The sequence below is a fragment of the Lemur catta genome, chromosome 9, assembly GCF_020740605.2.
Source record: "Lemur catta isolate mLemCat1 chromosome 9, mLemCat1.pri, whole genome shotgun sequence".
Classification (NCBI taxonomy): domain Eukaryota; kingdom Metazoa; phylum Chordata; class Mammalia; order Primates; family Lemuridae; genus Lemur; species Lemur catta.
In genome coordinates this window covers 18,331,527-18,351,055 of record NC_059136.1, presented here as the reverse complement: position 1 = coordinate 18,351,055, position 19,529 = coordinate 18,331,527, and the positions used below count along the sequence as shown (strand labels likewise).

The following is a 19,529-nucleotide window of genomic DNA, read 5'->3' as shown; positions in this document are numbered from 1 at the left end:
GGTCCAGGCCTCATGCCTGGGGCAGCCTTTCAGGGCTCAGGCAGCTCCATGGAAAGAACCAAGACACAATGGCATGTCCAATGAGAGACTGCGGGTGAATGGCTTAACCACGCCAAGCCTCACTTTCTGTCTGTGACATGCCAGGATAATGCCTGTTCCTCACTGTGGCTAGGACGCCGCCCCTGTTACACCAAGAGCCCAGCAGGTGCTCCACACAGGCTGTCCCTCTCCTTTCCCATCCCTCTGCACAGCCAGAGTTCAGTGTGCCAATGCTTTTGCTGCCACCCACAGCAATGTTAGTGTGTCTGTGTTTCGTGACAGGAGCTGGGGTCCAGAGTGCTGCTCCTCTGCCTCCCCTCCCTCTGACCTTCCTCTTTGGCATGAGTTTGACCCTTCCTTGGCACTTGTCCCCCCAGGCCTGCATTAGAGCAAGGTGCACACCCCAGCCATTGCACCTGCAAAGGTGTGTGAGTTCCCTAAAGGCAGGGCCTCGTCCTTCTCTTCTTAGAACCTGAGCCCTGGCACACTAATGCCCATTTGATGGTTACTACCACTTAGACTCAAAAATCCCAGGTTTGGCCACATAGGTAGTATTTTTACGCTACAGTTCTGCACACTGTGCCTGTTAGTCAGGTGTAGGAGTGAGAGTGCATTCTCTGATTTCTTATTTAGTTTGGTTTTACCTAAACCAAGCCTGTCATTGCCACTGCCCACCCCTCCACTACTCCTTCTAACAGTAATGGGGTCTGTGTTACATCCGTGCCCCCCACCTATTATCACTTACAAAAACCCATTGTAACTCTTTTGTTGTTGGGTTGGTGACCCAGATGGTTTTAGTTTGCTTTTCTTACCCACTGAGATGGTGCCAAGACGTGTCTATTATAGGCTTTGTTAGCTGACTATGGAGGGGAAAGTATGATTAAATTGTAAGTGACTGTGTAATGTGATTTAAATGTCATGATTGATAGTATCAAGTCTGCAATGGAAAGATGTAGAAAGAGAAAAGGAAGATGTTCAGATATTGTTTTATACATTTAAAGCCTCACTCTGCTGTGCATACAACATCATTCAGAGTGTAATTAGTCAATATAGTTAATACCTGCAATTCAAAGCTAACCAAGAGAGGATTTTATTAGCCCCTTACAATTGAGGCTAAGCTTTTAATTCTTTGTTTTCAAAAAGCACACGATGCCTAATTGAACCAGATGTGGTGTGTGCTGTCTCCTTCCTACCATGTGAGGTCTACTGACTCTCAGAGTGAGGAACCAGAGCCCCCACGCTGTGTTCCAGCTCCCCCAAAGAGCTCCCCCTCGTGTGAAGGGTCAGCTCCAGCACCCAGTGTGGAGGGTGGGGGCCCTGCTGAGCGCTTGCCCACACCAGGCACACCAGCCTGCGTCTCAGCCCAGGCCCTGCGCTAGGGTCTGCCCCCTGCGAAGGCTCTCTAACAAGAGAAGCCCTCCCAACGTCTGCATTTGCCATGAGAAGCTTAAAAGAAAAACTATGAGCCCAAGTCCAAAGAAACTTTAGGAATTCTTTTCATTCTTTTTTTTTTTTTAACTGTATGCTTTTATCCCCTTGGAGAGTAAACTCTACAACTTGATTCAAAGGCGGATGTGATAATTAGGGCTGCAATGTTTAGAAGTGTGAGTGGATCTAGAGGCTGTGAGACTAGATGTAGTCACATTTTTCAGATGGACGTCAGTGATGGATGTGAAATTCTACTTTTAGAGATTATGCAGGCCATTTTACCCCTTTCAAAATCAAGAACTACTGGTAGAAAGTTCATTATTTCCTGTGCTAATGGGAAACCCTTCTTGTCACGGTTCTTTTCTACAATGAGACCATTACTCACGCATTCATACTGTGATCTCTTGTCATTTCTTGTCCGTAGGCAAAAACTGGGACCTGACAGCCGCTCTCAGCGACTATGAGCAGCTCCGACAGGTGCACACAGCCAACCTGCCACATGTGTTCAACGAAGGGAGGTGTCCCAAGCAGCCAGAGCGGGAGCCGCCTCAGCCCGGGCACAAGGTGGAGCGGCCCTGCCTGCAGAGGCAGGACGACATTGCCCAAGGTATGGCTGAAGGCTGAGCCCAGGCACAGCTGCCCTAGCTGCCCGTGTGCCATGGCTTCCAGGCCAGTTGGGTGGTGCAAAGAACGGTGGGGTCATCCTCTTCTGGCTGCAGACAAGTAGGACTCCCAGTGCATCATGCCTTACACTACCTGGACACATCCTTTGCAGCTTCCGTTCATGGCTCCTACCTCTGCCTCAGAAAAGCAGAAGAGTGAGTCCAATTCCCTAGGACCCCAACCACTCTTTAAGTGATTAAAAACAAGCATTCCTCCTGGAATCCTAGTTTTTCCAAACCAAATACGTCCACTTCCTTCAGTTATTTCTTAAGTAGCTTTATCTCCTTAAGTAGCAAATCTGTTCAACATCACGTTCAAGTATGTTAACTGACCTTTTAGTTCACCTTTTCCCACTGAACTAAAAGGCTCCTTTTTGAATCTTGTCCTCCTGGTCCGTTTATTCCACTTCCCTGGCCTCAGGACTTTGTTGACCTTCTCTAACAGTGCTTGCCCTCCGCAGCTGTTTCCTCAGTTTCCCTGTGAGCTCCTAGGGCCTGTGGTCATTGGCCATCTTCACTGTGGTACACAGCAGGCGACAGGGACAGGAGCTTGGGCTCTGGTCCTGCTCCTTGGAATGAGAGTGGGGGGAGCGCTCAGGCTGGAGAGCCTTGAGTGTTTTAATGTGGGCTCTAAACGTTCCCTGCCTGTTCCCTTCCCCATGGTCAGCTTTTCTCCTGAGGGAAGCTCCCAGCCCCTCTCTTCTAGAAATTGCTCATTTCCGGGGGCTGCCACCCTCTGGTGTAACTGCCGAGCTTGGGGTGTATTGGAGAGAGGCGGGAAGGCAGTGCTCATTGTCACTGGGCCCACCCAGCTGCACTCCAGTACCACCTGGAGTTCCTCCAGCTGGCACCGAGCCCACCCTGCCAGGATGATGGGGGGCACAGTGGACTGTGGGGGCCATGATGGGGAGAGGAAGAGCACAGCCAGATGTCCCCCCAGCCCCTCTCCTTGGGGCCTTGCTCTTCTGCCCCTGGGGGTCTCCAGGATGGGTTCAGGGAGAGGACGCTGAGGCTTGTTCACTGTCTTGTCCCTCTTGTTGCATTGTTGTTAAGTTCTATTTCATTTCTGTCATTAGACCTGACTCAGGCGGAGCCACCTTCCCCAGCCATTTGGCTCAGTCTTGCACTCAGGGTCTCCCTGACTGTCATTCCCTCAGCACTGCACAGGTGGGCTCCTGGCATCTTCCGTGCAGTGTAGTCCAGACAGGTGACACCACGGCAGTTCCTGCTCTTTGGGGCTGGCAGCAAACAAGCGAACCTGTTATCTTACCCTCCTGGTGAGAGGGCTGGAAGGACCCTCCTCTCTGCTTCAAGAGAGGTTGACGGAAGGGGGGCCTAATAAGTCCAGCTGTCACCTGCTGCTACCTTACTTTTCTCAGGTATCATTTAAGGAAGGAAAAAAAAAAAAAACAGGAGTCTATCATAGCGTAATCCTATTAATTGAGCCTTGTGAGTGATCATATCTATTTTTAATAAAATAGAGTTTCTGAATTGGATTTATGTATCCCTTCCTTAGCTGAGTTCTTCCTAAAATCTCAGTATACTAAAATCGAAACTGGAGCATCCCATATTCTACATCAGCATTTGCTGACCCCTGAGCCAAACCTGGCCACTGCCTGTCCTTTAGATGAAGTATTATTGGCACCCCCCATGCCTGCTCATGTATGTGTTGGCTATGGCTACTCCAGCGCTACTGAGGCGGAGTCAAGTAGTTGATACTGAGACTGGCCCACAAAGCCTAGAATGTTTATATCTGTCCCTTTAGGAAAAGATTTGCACACCTATTTTAAAATGTACCTAGGACTGGTTTGAATCAGGTGTGGTAAGACACACAGACACAGAAATGACTGTCATGAAAGAAGAAGGTTTCACTCACGGTCCTCTAGAAGCAGGAGACACGGCAGGGGAAGCACCAGCGTCAGTCAGGAGGCAGAGAGAGAGAGGAGAAGGTGGGACAGAGCCTTTATTGTGGTTTCTGTGACCTTTACCCTGGCTAGTTTGAATAATTTTAGCAGGCTGTGGGGCCTAGGTGCAGTCTCTAATTGTCTGGTGCCTGGCCTGGGGTGACTGGGGCAAAGGAATGTTGCCTCCTGCAGGTAGAGGAGGTGGTTCAGAATCCCGCCCTGGACTGGCTGGTTTGCACATGAGAAGCAGGCTCCTGGGCAAGTCTCTGCTATCACTAAGAACTGGTTAGCCCTGGGAGGGGCAGCCTCTCCCCGGTCAGGGAGGCCCCGGGTCCCCAGAGCATCAAAAATACAGAAAATAAGAAAATATATCTAGTACACCTTCCTGGCCTAAACCATCAATGTTTGAGTTGACTTTGTCAGTGGTCTGGAAATTCTGTACATTCTCCCACAAAGTTCTTTTTTTAAAAAATATCTCTTGTTTCTCTGGGGAATAACTTTGATCATGGTAATTCCTGTAAAACATTTCACTTATACATCCAAAAGAAGGATCAGCAAGTTCATGTTTAAAGACTCAGTCTGTGTATGTATATATCTGTGTGAGTATGAGTCTGTGTGTGAAAGTAAGTGTGTGTGTGTGAGATTACACATGTGCAGCCATGGAGGTGGTAGGGAGGAAATGTTGGAAGTAGGAGCACTTAGTTCCATTATCTGATCTTCAACACAATCTATTTTTAGTTCCAAAAATGCCTTTTTCCTTCAGACTCCAAACATTTAATGATTTTGGAACTGCTTAATAGCATCCCATTGTACTATGAATCGCAATGTTTTAAGGCCCCGGTAGCATCTCATTAGTTGGCAAATAGGTGCTGACTGATGAGCCCAGAGCAAGTGTGGGTGACTCTGGCCGGCGCATGCCCTGAGAGCAGCCTGTGGTTGTCTGACCACCGGGTTGCTGGTGCCGCGGCCCCTCAGTTCTCCAATGCCTCATGGCCGTCTCCATGGGGTCCCCAAGGACGGGCAGTTCCTTCTTTCCCAGACACAAAAGGGTAGTTTGCATCAAGATGTGGGACCTCAGCATGGCGTGCAAGAGGCAGAGACGTGGGGTCTCCTTTGCTGCTGCTCTGAGGACTTGAACCAGCGCAGGAAGTGACGGAGCCGGCTCCTGATGACAGACAAGCTGGGTCACGCGTGCTCCGTCCGTCTTCTTCCTAACGGCCTGTGTGGTTTGACTTCTGTCTTTGCCTCTCCTCAAAATACAAAAGAACCTAATCCTGTTGGCCTCGGAATGAAACTGAAGGTGAATCAAAATCATCCATTTTGCAATATGGTCTGTCTCTGTGACTTCCCATTCATTTTAATGGGCAAATACACGAGGCTTCCGAGAATTACCTTTGGGTTTAAAACCAACTTGCCGCAGGATCAGAATACTCTGCTTGTTAGTCTCACAAGATTACATGAATGCCGTGTCTGCCCAGTGTTCTTGCAGGTGGGGAAGCAGGAAAGTCCTGTTCTAGGCGAAGGTGCCGGCTGGGGTCTCCGTGTGGCCGAGCCCTGCCGGTCAGCGCTGTGCCTCAGAGCAGCATGGCAGGAGTGCAGACCTCACCAGTGAGCGGGTGGATCTGAAATGAAGTGGGGGTCCTTGGGACCTCCGTGAACATGCTTAGGAATTTGCCACAGGGTTTAGACAATATCCATATTCAAACGCCAGTGGCCATGCGTTCCTGAGCAAAATGAGTGAGAACTACTGCCTCGCTGAGAGAATTCTCCGTTACTGCATACACTGACTGTAAAAAGGCAAAACCTATTCCTAACATTGCATATTTAAGAATTCTTGCATTATGTTAAATGTTAGCCATTAAACACAGGGCTTAAGAAAATAAGCATGCTGTTACAGCCTCAAGGGAACAAACACATCCACTTTTTTAGGCGATCAGCTTCCTAACATATCGTACTTTAGAGAATTTCTGCACTGCGTTTCTCATTCCTGGGTTGGAAAGCTCCAGAAGAATAAGACCAGAGTAGACCATGATTTTTGAGAATGCTGTGACAAGAGAGATCCAGTCGGAGAGAACTGCATTAAATGACTTAATATGTGTGTCCTGGGGAGGCTCATGTGGGATGTGCTTATCACAGTAACTTTAGGAAAAATAACCTGTCTTAAAGTCTGAGCCACACTGGAGAACACTGAATAGACTGCTGCTCGTGTTAAATATGTAAATGCGCAAAGACAAAGAGCCATCTCCCTGGTGCTATTTAGTGCCAGAAGAGGACATCTCTGCAGAACTGAGTTAGAGATAACTTAAGACCCAAAAGCACACCTGGGGCTCCTTGGCATTGCTGGTGTGTGCTTGTGCAGTGGGCTAGCAGCTCACCTGGTTCCAAGTCATTTAGTGACTCACGTCAGTGCCACACACCAGGTGGTGGTGATGTTAGTCCAGCAGCAGGATGGCCTGCAGGATAGGAAAGTCTTCCAGCATGGAGCAGCTGGTGCGGAAGGATATGGGTGTGCATGTGTACGTGTGTGCGCATGTGGATGTGTACAGGCCTATATGTGTGTAGTGTGTATGCATGTGTACATGTGTGTGCACCTGTATGTGTGTGCAGCATATGCATGTATTAGTGTGTATTAGAATATCTATATGTATGCATGTATGTGTTGTATAGTGTGTAGTGTGTATACATCAACATGTGTGTATGGATGTGTTCACATGTATAGTGTATCATGTAGTATATGTGGGTACATGTGTATATGTGTGTGTCTTCATGCATGTATGTGTATGCTGTGTACTATATATATCTAAACTGGGTTGTAGTGTATATGTGTCTAGTGTATGCAAGTATCTGTACCTATGTATACTTTTATGTATGTGTGTGTGCATTTATGTGCATAGCGTTTATATGTACATGTTCAGGTATATGCATATATGCAGTTTGCACATGCACATGTATCTGTGTGTATGGTGTACATGCATGTACACATGTATATGTAAGCATATGCATGTGTGTATGCACATGTGTGTGATTGTAGTGTGCATGGTTGTGTGGGCCATATGTACACATGGTATGTGAGTGGTGTGTTCGTGTGTGTACATGTGTATGTGTATGTGTGTGGTGTGTGTGTATCTGTGTGTATTGTGTACATATGTGTGTGCATGTGCGTTCATGTGCAGACACATAGCCATACCTACACCACTCAGTCCCTGTGGCTGTCCTTCATTCTTCCCCTACAGAAAAGCGACTTTCCCGGGGGATCTCCCATGCCAGCTCAGCCATCGTCTCCCTTGCCCGGTCCCACGTGGCGAGTGAATGCAACAACGAGCAGTTCCCCCTGGAGATGCCAATCTACACATTCCAGTTGCCAGATCTGAGCGTGTACAGCGAGGACTTCAGGAGCTTCATCGAACGGGACTTGATCGAGCAGGCAACGATGGTAGCTTTGGAGCAGGCAGGTGAGTGGCTCCTGACAGCAGGCTCGCGCTCTTTGGTCTCTGTGAATAAGTGAGCTGGCATAACTTACTCAACCAGCAAGAGAAAGACACGTGTTCTCAGACCCTGGAAGTTTTCAGGTAGAATTCTAGATGCTTGCAACAAACCTCCTGTTCTAAAGACTGTGCTATAGCCCAGCATGGGCTGGATGTAAGGGCTAATGACTGGGTGGTGCTGAAATGTCTTGGGTTTTTCCCTTGTTCCTAAATCCCAGTCCTTCTCTTCAGCGAACTCTATGCTTCCTTGCCTTTCTTCTCTCCGTCCCCACCCAACTCTTCCATGGGTGTCGTACAAAAGGTAAGAAAGACTGCGGGCTTTAGAGAAAATAGGAGACCTCTGTCACTTCCTGTGGACATGGGCAAGTCATGTAACCTCCCTGAGCCTCAGTGTCCCCATCTGCAAGGGTAAGAAGACAGCTGACCCAGTGGAGCTTTTTGACTACTATGTGACATGTGCCTTCCGTAGCTGTTAGTTCCTGCTGGCCAGCCTTGCTAGCCTCCGGGTTGAGGGAGCACAAAGCCTGAATTCAGTCTCCTTCCTTCTTAATGTTCCCTCACCACCCTAATGCAATGAGAAAGAGTTTCAAGGAGCAAGCCAAACTTCTCATCTTTGGAGTTCCTAAGGAGAAAATAATTAGTCCAAAACAAACATCTAAAACAGATTTAGGTTCTTCATAAGAAATACCTATTTCACTTATAATCATCTGCATTATAAATATTGCAAAATCACATATTTGGGGGCTTCTCAGACACACATATGGAAGACTCTATGACTCTCTTCCCAGTGGGGGCTGCACCTGCTTGCATGGGCTGAGAGTGCACACAGAGCATGTCCTCAACCAGGGGGAGCCCCTAATCCCACTGGGGCTGGGAGACAGGCCTTTCCATTCTGACCCAGCCGTCAGCCAGCTCTTCCGTCTGCCACGGAGTGGAGCCACCACTCCTGAAGGCCTGGCCCGTGGAGATGCTCCCAGGTGTAACACCCCAGAAGAGCAGACAGGGAAGCCTCTGCCTGAGCACCAGCCGTGAGAGGATTCGGTTTAGGGCTGCAGCCAGCAACGCACTGTTAGAGAGTGGACTTAGCTCTCAGCCAAGACCCAGTAAAAATTGTCAAGCACATTTGAAAGTTTCAAAGAAGGCAAAAGAGAAGGATCTGTAGGCTGGCATGATCCTGACATTGGTGAGTGATCAGGCAGGATCTTGGAAGGAAAGGAAAGGAGGCACATCAAAACTAATGAGGTGGGGCTGTTTGCCCATGAGCGGGCAGCATTTAAGGACACCAGCAAAGGACAGTGCTGTTCCTGGGAGTAGCCCCAGCAGGGTCAATGCTACCGTTGGGCCTGGCAAAGAGACAAAAAATGAAAGTAGCCGCATGGGGACAGCCACTGGCAGGAAGAGTGGCTTTTAGGAGAGAGAAGATGCTAGAGAAATAAATTCTCTGACCACATTCTTCCTCCACCATCCAGGCTCTGACCAGTGCCTCTTGCTGGCAGAAGGGCAGGTTGCGGAGAGCTTATTGCTGTGGTCCATGCAGGTCACCCTCTGGGCACCGAGCAGCATGGAGAAGGGTAGATAGGACATCTGCAGGGCAAATGGGAAACATCTAGATAGTCGACGTGTCAGAGCTTCTGTGTGTGCTTGGTTTCATCCTATGACTTGACAGAATAGTCCAAGGGCTGTCCTTATTCACCACATTCAAGAGGGAAGCACAGATGCATTTAGACAAAGGATGGGGTGGTGATTATTGGGGGCTTATTTGTGTGGGGCAGGCTTGCAATCAAGTCCCAGACACAGGACTCAGGGAAGCCTCATCAACAGTGTGTGTGGTTTTCGAACCGGCTCTGCAATCCCGATGACTGGATCTCAAATTGTCATGTCAACTGCTGCACAGCCATCAAAAGCAGCCCAGCGACTGGCACCCACGGCCTCTCTCTGTCTTACCTTAACATCTTTGATGGATCAACAAACAGAACAACAACAACAACAAAAAATCCATCTGGATTAGCCGTGCTCTAAATCACTCACCATGGGGGCTGGCTGTTTTAAAGATGCTTCTATATGACTAATTCCCATAAGATATTTTTCAACAAAATACTCAGTATTCATAGAGGAGGGGAAATTAGCATGGGTTAAGAAAGAAACAAATTTTGTGAGTGGCTCTCTGTTGAATGCTACAGTGGGCAGCTCAGACCTCCGTGCAGTTCAGCACTGACGACTGCTGACAGCACAGGTGGCTGCTGCAGGTGCCCGAGTGCTCTGCCTCATGTGGAGCCCAGAGTCCTGCTCAGGGGCGTAGGTAGAGTCCATCACGTTGGCCTTCTCCTTCCCTGCTTAGCAAAAGCCTTTACTTCTTTTGAATGCCTTTTCTGTTATTTTTTTTCCATATCTCACATGTTCATTTTTATCACTTACATTCTACTTTCCAGACTACATTTTAAAAGGCTGCTATTTGATTTCAACCATCCGTCTTGAGAAACACCTTTTAAAAACCCAAGCTAACTGAGTTAAGATGTTAATTCACAAACAGCTCATTGTTTATGTCACGCTGGAAAGAGCCGGCAGCAGATCCTAGTGATCAGGCCCCAACCCAGGTGGGGAGGGAGCTTGGTCCACCTGGTCTGTGCTCCTGGGAGGCCTTGGGGAACCCGGCTGGCCCCTGCCTTCAGGGAGCAATCAAAGGCACTCAAGGCACTTAGCGCCTAAAACTCCGGGCTCTGCCTCAGGCAGGAGTCCTAGGAGTCGACCTGTCTCCTACTTCCTGCACACTGAGAAGTAACGCATGTGCATAGACTGCTGTGTGTTCATTCCCTAGCGGAGCGAGGCGGTCTCTGTGCTGGGGGAGCAGGGACTCGACTGTAGCCACTGTCCACCTGCCTTTGCAGAAATTCTCTTTTCCTGAGCTCTCAAGCAGGGGCTTAGGCCAGCTGATCTCTCAGGCCCTTCCTGTGCTCAGATTCTGGTGGGGACCCCCAAAGTCCCCACTCCACCTGGGTGAGGAGTCTGGCCCTCGGGAAGTGCTGGCAGCCCCTTGCCCTCCAGCCCCGCCAGGCTGCTGCCACCTGGGGGCAGATGGATCTCTACCACTAAACCACAGTCTGAGGAAGCTGCTGGGATTGCTGGGTGCAAAGTGTAAATTCCTCTTTTTAATAGTTTAGTGCTCAGAATGGTTATGAATAAACTATTTATATGCATATTATTTACTCATACACAGGAGATTGAAATACAGATGTCAAAAAAATATAAATAGTGAAAAAATATCCACTTGTTTCAGGGACATTTCTAGCTGTGACTGGCAGGAAATGTCATCTCCGTCACAGGACATCAGTGGGGGACTTCCCTTTCCCTTGGGACTGTGCATGAACCCAGGCTCATGTGGTTCAGAAAATGGCAAACAGTGGCCTTTACTCAGCACTGCTGATGGTCTGGCGGTCCATCCTGGGGGCTCGACTGCACTCTCTTGGGGCCCTGCTTGGTGTGGGCATTCAGGGTGTCTTCCCGGCCTCCTGAGGCACATGGGCAGCCCCTCTATTTGCAAGGCCTCCATGTCAGTGGGGCACCGGTCTTGAACTCCCACAGAACCCACAGATGGGGAGACTAGTTTTCCCCACACCTTAAAATCTTGAAGGGTAGAACCCGCTCCCAACCCATGGCGGTCTCGGGGCAACAGAAGGGCCCAGTCTTCAGGACCTAAAACCAGCTGACCTCCTGAGAGGGGAGGGGAAACACCTTTCATTCTCTAGTGACTAGCCTGCCACTGAGGACACAAGAAACCATTGATTTCTCCAGGGGGTGACCCTGCTACATTCACACGTGAGAAGACAGAGGACAGAGGACAGAGGCGAGGGTCTCTGGGTTTGGGAAGTAACATCCAGTGCCTGGTTCGGAAGCTCCCCACCACGTGGGTGAGATGTGTGTGGGACTTCAGCAGGTGCGGGGTGCAAGGCCAGAGGCATTTTTGTGTGACTTGGTAGTTACTACATACGTGGGAGACTGAAGTACAGTTGTCATACTTAGGGACACCTTTGAGTTGTGGTGTTGAGTCTTGTTTCCAAGAGGATAATTGCACTGGGGCGAATCTGCCAGAGAAGCTGTGAGATGTGGAGGAGGCTTGCAGGGTTTGGAGCAGCCCGACCCTGGCTCCCATCCTGGATAGGCTGGGAGAGCTTGGCCGCGTCACTTGGCCCCCGACGGGGAGGCTTGCTTTCTTCCATCTGAAAGTCAGAGAAGCATGACAGCTGCCAAACAGAGACAGATTCACCGGTGTGAGCCTGTGCTGTGCCCCTACTAAATGCCCCATCCAGGTCTGGTGCTACCTCCACGCACCAAGCAGATGAGATCCCTGCCGTCGTGGAGACTAAGCTCCCCTGGGGAAGAAAAGCCAATAAACATGTAGACCGTAAAGATGGGGTGAGGCAGGAGGCTGCTGCAGAGAGGTTAAGCTGCAAGGTATGAAACTCAAGCAGATGGGAGGGGCCAAGGCATCCTCTTGGGGATGGCTCTGGGGGCAGGGACGGAGGGAGTGATGGAGATGACAGGGCCCAGGCATTCCTGGCAGAGGGAGCCTGGCATCAAAGGCTTAGCACGTTTAAGGAAGCTGGTGTCACATGAGCCAGTGGAGCGAGGGCAGGAGAATGGTAGCCAGGGGCCTGGGAGCCCTCCTGCCACCTCCAGGTTAACTGTAGGGTAGGATGTGCAGCCCACAGGCCTTGCTGATGGAGCACAGGGGCTGCGGCAGACAGAGAAGAGTCCGGCATGGCCTGAGAATGATGCCGGTAACGTGGGCAGATGATGGTGCCTGGGGAGAGGCAGACACCTGGAGGAGCGCGGGGTGGGGTGGCGAAGAGGCCAGTACTGTCAGGCAGAGCCGAGATTCTCGGGAGACTTGTAAAGGGGCTGTCCAGATGAGCACGTGCGTCTGGCGCTGGGGAGAGATCTGGCCGTGGGAGTCAGTGGTGTGGAGAGACCCATGGGATGGGATGAGCTGCTCCTAGGACCCTCCCGCCATGCCCCCAACCCCACGGTTCCAGGCAGTGGTGAGCCCCAGTTGGATGCGCCAGTCTGGGGCTCAGACAGAACAGAGAAGCAGTCCAAGGAGTCGAGCTGGGGCCCTGCGGCACTGAGGGCTCAGGAACAGACAGATCCAGCAGAGGAGATGGAGAAAGAGTGGCCTGGGGAGTGGGAGAACCAGGGGTAGGTAGCAGCCCCGAAGCCCAGGGAAGGTGCTTCACGGAGGAGTAATCAGTGGCCAAACATGCCAGTAAGTCCAGGAACCTGTGCACTAGGCATTGACTGCCAGATTTGACCGCTGAGGCCGAGGTTCTCAGGGAAGCCAGGGACAGGCCACTGTGCTGTGCTGTGCTTGATGCAGAGGAGGGTCAGGAAGGGGCTTCCCTCCCTCTTTTCCTTCCCCTTACAGTTCACCACAGGCTGCTGCAATTCGTCCAGGGGTCACATTTTAGCCGCCTAGTGGACACAGCGTGGTGGTCACTGTCCAGTCACCCTGAGGGGCGTCAGATTCTCAGCTGTGCTGTAGTGATGAACCAGCTGCCTCGTAGGGCTGCTGTGAAGATTAACCGAAGTTATGTTTACACGGGGCTGGGTACATACTAAACAGTGAACAAATGGCTTCCTCTCCTGATTTCTTATTTTATTTTCATAGAGTGATTTTTTTAAATTTTTGCTATAAAGGTATGTATTTTGATCAAATAGTAAGTCTTTTTCTCAATCATTATAATTGTTGATTCAGTCAGTAAGCATTGACTGAGCACCTATTATGTGCCAAACACTGTCATTAGTATCAGCGACAACCAAGATGAGGAACACAGAATCCCTGCCTCAGAGGAGCTCCAAGGAGAGAAGGACACAGACCCAGCTCAAAGCATCGAGGGCCATGAAGAGAACTTTCACAGAAGCACGTGAAAGGCACAGCAACACCGGGACAGGGGGCTCGGATGGCCCTGGCTGTGTGGGTGCACTCCAGTGATGTTACAAGGAATCACAGGGTCACATTTAGGGCAAGAATTCACTCATCTTTCTCATAGAGAATTGTCACGTTTTGGTTTTCTTTCATTGAAGTGTCTTGGGGAATGATGAGCAAAATGACATGTTATTTTAAACTGTGTGGTAACCATCTGTTACAAAGCTCAAGTTAATTGGTCCCATTATCATGTGTGAATCAGAGGCCTGTTGCTTTGGAAAAGTCAGAATAAGTGACTAATAGCTCCTCACGCAGGAAATCACCAGCCTCCCTTGATGGTGTTCACCTGCAATTTTCTTCTTTGCAGGCATTTAAGTTTTTAAAACATTCACGACGCCGGTTCCCATGTCTTTTCCTGTTGTTTAGTGAAGTTATTTCCTGGGGAGATGTGAATGACCACCCTGTCAAAGCCAGGAATAGGAACGTGGAACCGTGAAACTTTTCAAGCCTTCCCAGTTGCACTCCTTGTGTGAGAAACGCCTTCACCTTGGGCACCCCGTTCTGGGTCGAGCTGGAGACGTTAGAATAGCACTAGGCCCTTCTCGGTTCCCCAGAGGCTGGAAAGTGCTGGCATGGCTGGGTCATCTTTCCAGGGTGGTCCTGCCTGACCTACAGCCCCAGGAATGCTCTCGCCTGGGTAGGAGTCTTGGCTTCTGGAAGGCGGCTTACGTCAAACCACTAAGCCTCACCGTCCATCCACCCAGCTGCTCCGGCAGGCTGCAGCCTCCCTCTCTGCCCTCTCCCGCCTGTACACGTTCTCACCAGCCAGGCCACAGCGATCTCTGCAGCTCCCAGGAGAAGCTGTCTTCCTTCACTGCGGGCCGGGGTGGGGGACAGTGTGATAGTGGGAGCTCTCTGGTGTCTATTACATGACCACTGATCAATCCTATTAGATCAGGGCTCCACCCAATGGCTTCATCTCATCTTAGTTACTTCTGTAGAGCTCCACCTCCCAAGGTGGAGGTTAAGGTTTCAATATATGAGTTGGGGACACATTCAATCCATAACATATGAACTGTTGCCAATTTTTGATGACTATAAATAGTGCTGCTGTGAACATTCCTGTACATGTTTTTGGTGAGCACATGAATATATTTCTGAAGATATATACAGTGATCCCTCAGTATCCATGGGAGATTGGTTCTAAGACATCCCCCCCAGGGTGCCAAAATGTTCAGATGCTCCAGGCCCTTCTATAAAATGGCACAGAATTTGCATATAACCTACGCACCTCTTCCTATATACTTTAAGTCATCTCTAGATTACTTGTCATGCCAGTACAATGCCTACACATCACTTCATTCTTGTGGATTCAACGTATTACTTGGCACACAGCAAATTCAAGTTTTGCTTTTTGGAACTTTGTGGATTTTTTTTTTTTTCTGAATAACTTCTATAGCAGTTATTTGAATCCATAGATTTGGAACCCATGGATACGGAGGGCCTACTATACTTAGGACTGATATTGCTGGATCATAGGATTTGCATATATTCAACTTTATAACAGTTTTCCAAGTAGTTTTCCAAAGTGGATGTACCAGTTTGCTCTTTCGCTATCAGGAGTTGCTCTAGGCTGGGTATGGTGGCTCACGCTTGTAATCCCATGGGAGGGCAAAGTGGGAAGATAACTTGAGGGTAGGAGTTTAAGACCAGCCTGGGCAACGTAGTGAGACCCCATCTCTACAAAGATAAATAAAAGATTAGCCAGGCATTTCCTGTAGTCCCAGCTATTCGGGTGGCTGAGGCAGGAGGATGGCTTGAGCCTGGGAGGTTGAGGTTGCAGTGAGCTACGTTAGTGCCACCACACTCCAGCCTGGGCAATACAGCATGACCCTGTCTCAAAAAAAAATAAAAAAGAGTTGCTCTGTATTTTTTGTCGTTTCATTTTAGTCATTGTGTTAGAAATGTAGTGATAGTCACATAGTGGTTTTAATTTTTATTTTCTGATGACTAATAAAACTGGGTACTTTTTCATATTTCTGGCCATTTAGATATCTTCTTTTGTTGGGTGCCTTTTCAGATCTTTTGCCCCTTTTTAAGTTTGCCTTTTTGATTGATTTGTGGGAATTCCTTATATATTCTGGGTCTGGGGCCTTTGTCGGCAATATATGTGCAATATATCTTCACTCACTCTACTGGTTGCATTTTTACTCTCTCACTGATAAACTTTAATGAACAGAAGATTGTAACTAAAGTTACGATCTTTTCCGCTTTACTTTGAGAGCTTCTATGTCAGGTTAAGAAATTTTTGCCTACCCCAAGGTCCTGAAGATACTCTCCTGCCTGTCACATTTAAATCTACAATCCACCTAAAAATGATTTTTATATATGGTGTGGTATGTGATGAAAGTCCGTTTCCCCATATATTTATCAACCGAAACTGGTACCGTTTATTAAAACCATCCTTTCTCTATTACACTGTAGTATAACCTTCAAGATAAAGCTGGTGACTGTGTGTGTGGGTCTGATTCCAGATGCTTCTGTTCTGTTGGTTCGTCTGTCCTTGGAACAACATGACCTTAGTTTTACAGGTCGAGTATCCCTAGTCTGAAAATCCAGAATTCACAATGCTCCAAAATCTGAAACTTTTTAAGTGTTGACATGATTCCCTAAGTGGAAAAGTCCACACCTGACTTCATGTAACAGGTCACAGTCTAAATTCAGTCAAAACTGTTGTCACTTATAAATTGTAATAATCTGCTTAAAGAACCTGTTTTGGCCTCTGTTGGCTTTTTCATTGTACATTTATTTCCTCTCTCATTAATCTCTGCTCTTACCTTTATTTGTTCCTACCATCTTCTTCTTTGGATTAGATATGCTATTCTTCTGGCTTTATACGATGAAGTTTATATTATTATATCTTCTTCAGTAGTGTGATATAATGCTAGAAAGCCATTTGTTTTCTCTATGCAATTCTATAGCTAGATCTTACCATTTTTGATGTTATTCTTCTTTATCATTCAAGTTAAATCATTTTCCAATTTCTATTGTAATGATTTTCTTTGACTCATAAGTTATTTAGAAGTACATTGTTTAATGTACAAAAATGGGGATCTTTCTATGGCTTTTTTTTCCCCCCTAGCTTAATTTTTCTGTGGTCAAAGAACATACACTGAATGATTTCAGGCATTTCAGAGTTGTCAAGACTTGCTTTATGACCCAGCATATAATTAAGTTTTATAAATAGTCCACGGGCATTTGAAGAAAATTTGAATTCTGTCCTCAAGTATAGTGTTTTATATATGTTAATTGTATCATATTTGTTAAATTTGCTAGATCATTTAGGGGTTCAGTGTAGGTGTTAGCTGTATCAGGCAACATATCCTCATACAGCGTCATCCCGGGCAGCAACAGAGAGTCCCTGATTCTGTCCCTTATGAAGGATAGGCACCACTCTCCTGGTGTCACCAAAGCCTAAAAGTGTCTGGCCTAGGTCCAGTTGCTCCAATTACTGAGACAGCGAGTAAGTATTGCCAGGGAAGAAGGGGTTTTATTGTGGTTGGTGTCAGCCGGGAGACGAAAGATGTTTCTCAAATCCATATTCCTGATTGACTAAGGGCAAGGGCTTTATAGCAGGTTGTGGAATGCAGGTCAGATTGTGTGGGGTCTGAAGTCATGGGGTCTGAGGTGGTCTGATTTAAAGTCGGCTGTTAGTGATGGAAGGTGAGTCTTCAGGAAGTCCTATGCAGAAGTTAGGTGAGCAAGAAGATTACAGTGTTCAAGTTGTTAGGCTTGACTAGTCTGAAAGTCTGAGGTATTGGGGAGAGAACAAAAAAAAAAAAAACTAAGGGGCAGGAACATTTTGCAAGACTGATTATACTGGTAGCTGCTCCAGCAGATGCCCTGTTCCATCTTAGGGACCAGGTGATAGCACGTGGCCACACCGACACCAGTGCCCAGCAAGGGGAATGGAATTGCATGGGTAGTCTTGGCTCTATCAACATCCACTCCACAGGGCCGGGAGAGAGACCCATCTGAGAAACACCAGACAGAGGCAGGCTCTGTCCGCAAGGATGGGAGGGAAAAGCTGACAAGTGGGCAAACAATGGGGTCTGCCACATAAATGCAGACCACCTGCCTCATTAGCATGTTCCCTTTCCCTCCTCTGCCCCATTCTGTGCTAACACTCCCTGCACCCGTTGACTGTCACTGGAAGCCACTAGTAGCTGATATCCAATCCAGAGGATGAACAAGGCCAGCCCTCTCTAATATTAAATGTCCCAGGCTCTCAGGTGCTACAGCCACTCTGTTGAGTTTTATGCCTTTGTAAGCAAGAATCTTATCATTTTCTTTTACTTTGTGGCAACCCAGTTTTAATATCTCCCAGCCTAGATGTTCAAAAAGACATTTTAGAAGTCAGTTAGACAGGCTATTTCACAGCCTAGAGAAAAAGAAGTTACTAAGTAATTGCATGTTATTTCCAGTGATGTCCCCAACAGATCATCCAGTGGTACTGTCAAGGCCCTTAATTGCATTTCTCATTTAGCTTAATAAGGTGATTTGTGGGTATTAAAAATACACCAATTTGTTAGCATAAGTATTAGCATCTTCATATAATAGATGCTTGCCTATTTAATTTTTGTAGTATTAATTTTCATACATGTTTTCATTTAGAATTAAGGGCACAGTTATTTTATGTCAATAAAACTACCTGTCATTAAAGTAGAATTACTGAATCTTAACCCAAAAGCACTGAAGAGCAGTTAGGGACCCAGTTTAAACAAAGTACTGACAAGTTTTATTACATTAAACTTTGTTAATATGGTAACATATTAGGCAATAAATCTCTAACTCTAAAATAAATATACTTTTGAGGGCCTTAATTTTCAAGCATTACTTGCAGCCTTTATCTTTCATATTTCATTATTTCTTTTTTTTTTTTTTTTTTTGTGAGACAGAGTCTCGCTCTGTTGCCCTGGCTAGAGTGCCATGGCGTCAGCCTAGCTCACAGCAACCTCAAACTCCTGGGCTTAAGCAGTCCTTCTGCCTCAGCCTCCCGAGTAGCTGGGACTACAGGCATGCGCCACCATGCCCGGCTAATTTTTTTCTATATATATTTTTAGCTGTCCAAATCATTTCTTTCTATTTTTTTAGTAGAGATGGGGTCTCGCTCTTGCTCAGGCTGACCTCGAACTCCTAACCTCGAGCAATCCACCCACCTCGGTCTCCCAGATGCTAGGATTACAGGCGTGAGCCACCACGCCCGGCCCGTATTTCATTATTTGTATTCTAAAAGCAGTAACACCTTTAAGTAAAATTACTTGTTAATAATGTTAGATGAAATGCAAAAATGTAAATAATATGCTGCCCTTTCAATTGCTCAAATCCTATTAGTATTATGCTCTTTTTTAAACAAAGAATTTTCAACTAAAATATGTTTTTGTGACTTCTTGGAAATACCTGTTATGAACATTCTCACTTGATAGAAATTCTCAAAGAGTTGAAGGCCTTTAGACATGACTGTTATATTTAATCCCCCAAATAAAAAAAATATATGTGTCAATAGTAGTTTATATAACATTAGAAAGTTGATACAACCATCCATAAACTTTAAGCAATTTTTAAAACCATTTTAATATCATCCAACAAGCAACATGTAGATGACATTTGTGTCACTTTCACAACACATAAGATACTGTCATTAGATGAGCCAGGCTATATATCCTTGTCATAGGTACATTCTTTTGAAAAGCTGTCATGAGCACAAATGCACCTGCCATCCAGGTAGAACGGCGTCTCCTGTGGCCATGATCCTGAGGCTGCTTGTGCCCCTCTCCTGTGTTGTTCATCCCACATCCCTCCTGGTACCCATATTTTTCTGCCTTTGGTTTTCGCCCTCATTTTGGTGGAGTACATCCTCCAGAAGCTTCCTGAGAAAGAGTGAGTGAAGATGTCTCCGCACACATTCACTAGAAAAACAGAGCCTGAGTTAACTACTAAGGGCTAATTATTAATATTTCAGAGATGCAATCCCAGATTTGTTAGCAACTAGTCTTACTGAGAAACAAGGCTGCTATGAATAACCTTGTAC

The 19,529-nt window shown here is 47.3% G+C and overlaps 1 protein-coding gene across 2 annotated transcripts in view; it reads left to right on the top strand.

The window, feature by feature from the left end:
* Positions 1 to 19,529, top strand: part of OTUD7A (OTU deubiquitinase 7A) — a 91,099-nt gene that overhangs the window by 36,127 nt on the left and 35,443 nt on the right. For both annotated transcript variants that reach the window (XM_045560412.1, XM_045560413.1), the window contains 2 exons: positions 1,892 to 2,074; positions 7,267 to 7,485. In XM_045560412.1, the coding sequence (XP_045416368.1) occupies positions 1,892 to 2,074; positions 7,267 to 7,485 (402 nt within the window). The remainder of the gene's footprint in view (positions 1 to 1,891; positions 2,075 to 7,266; positions 7,486 to 19,529) is intronic.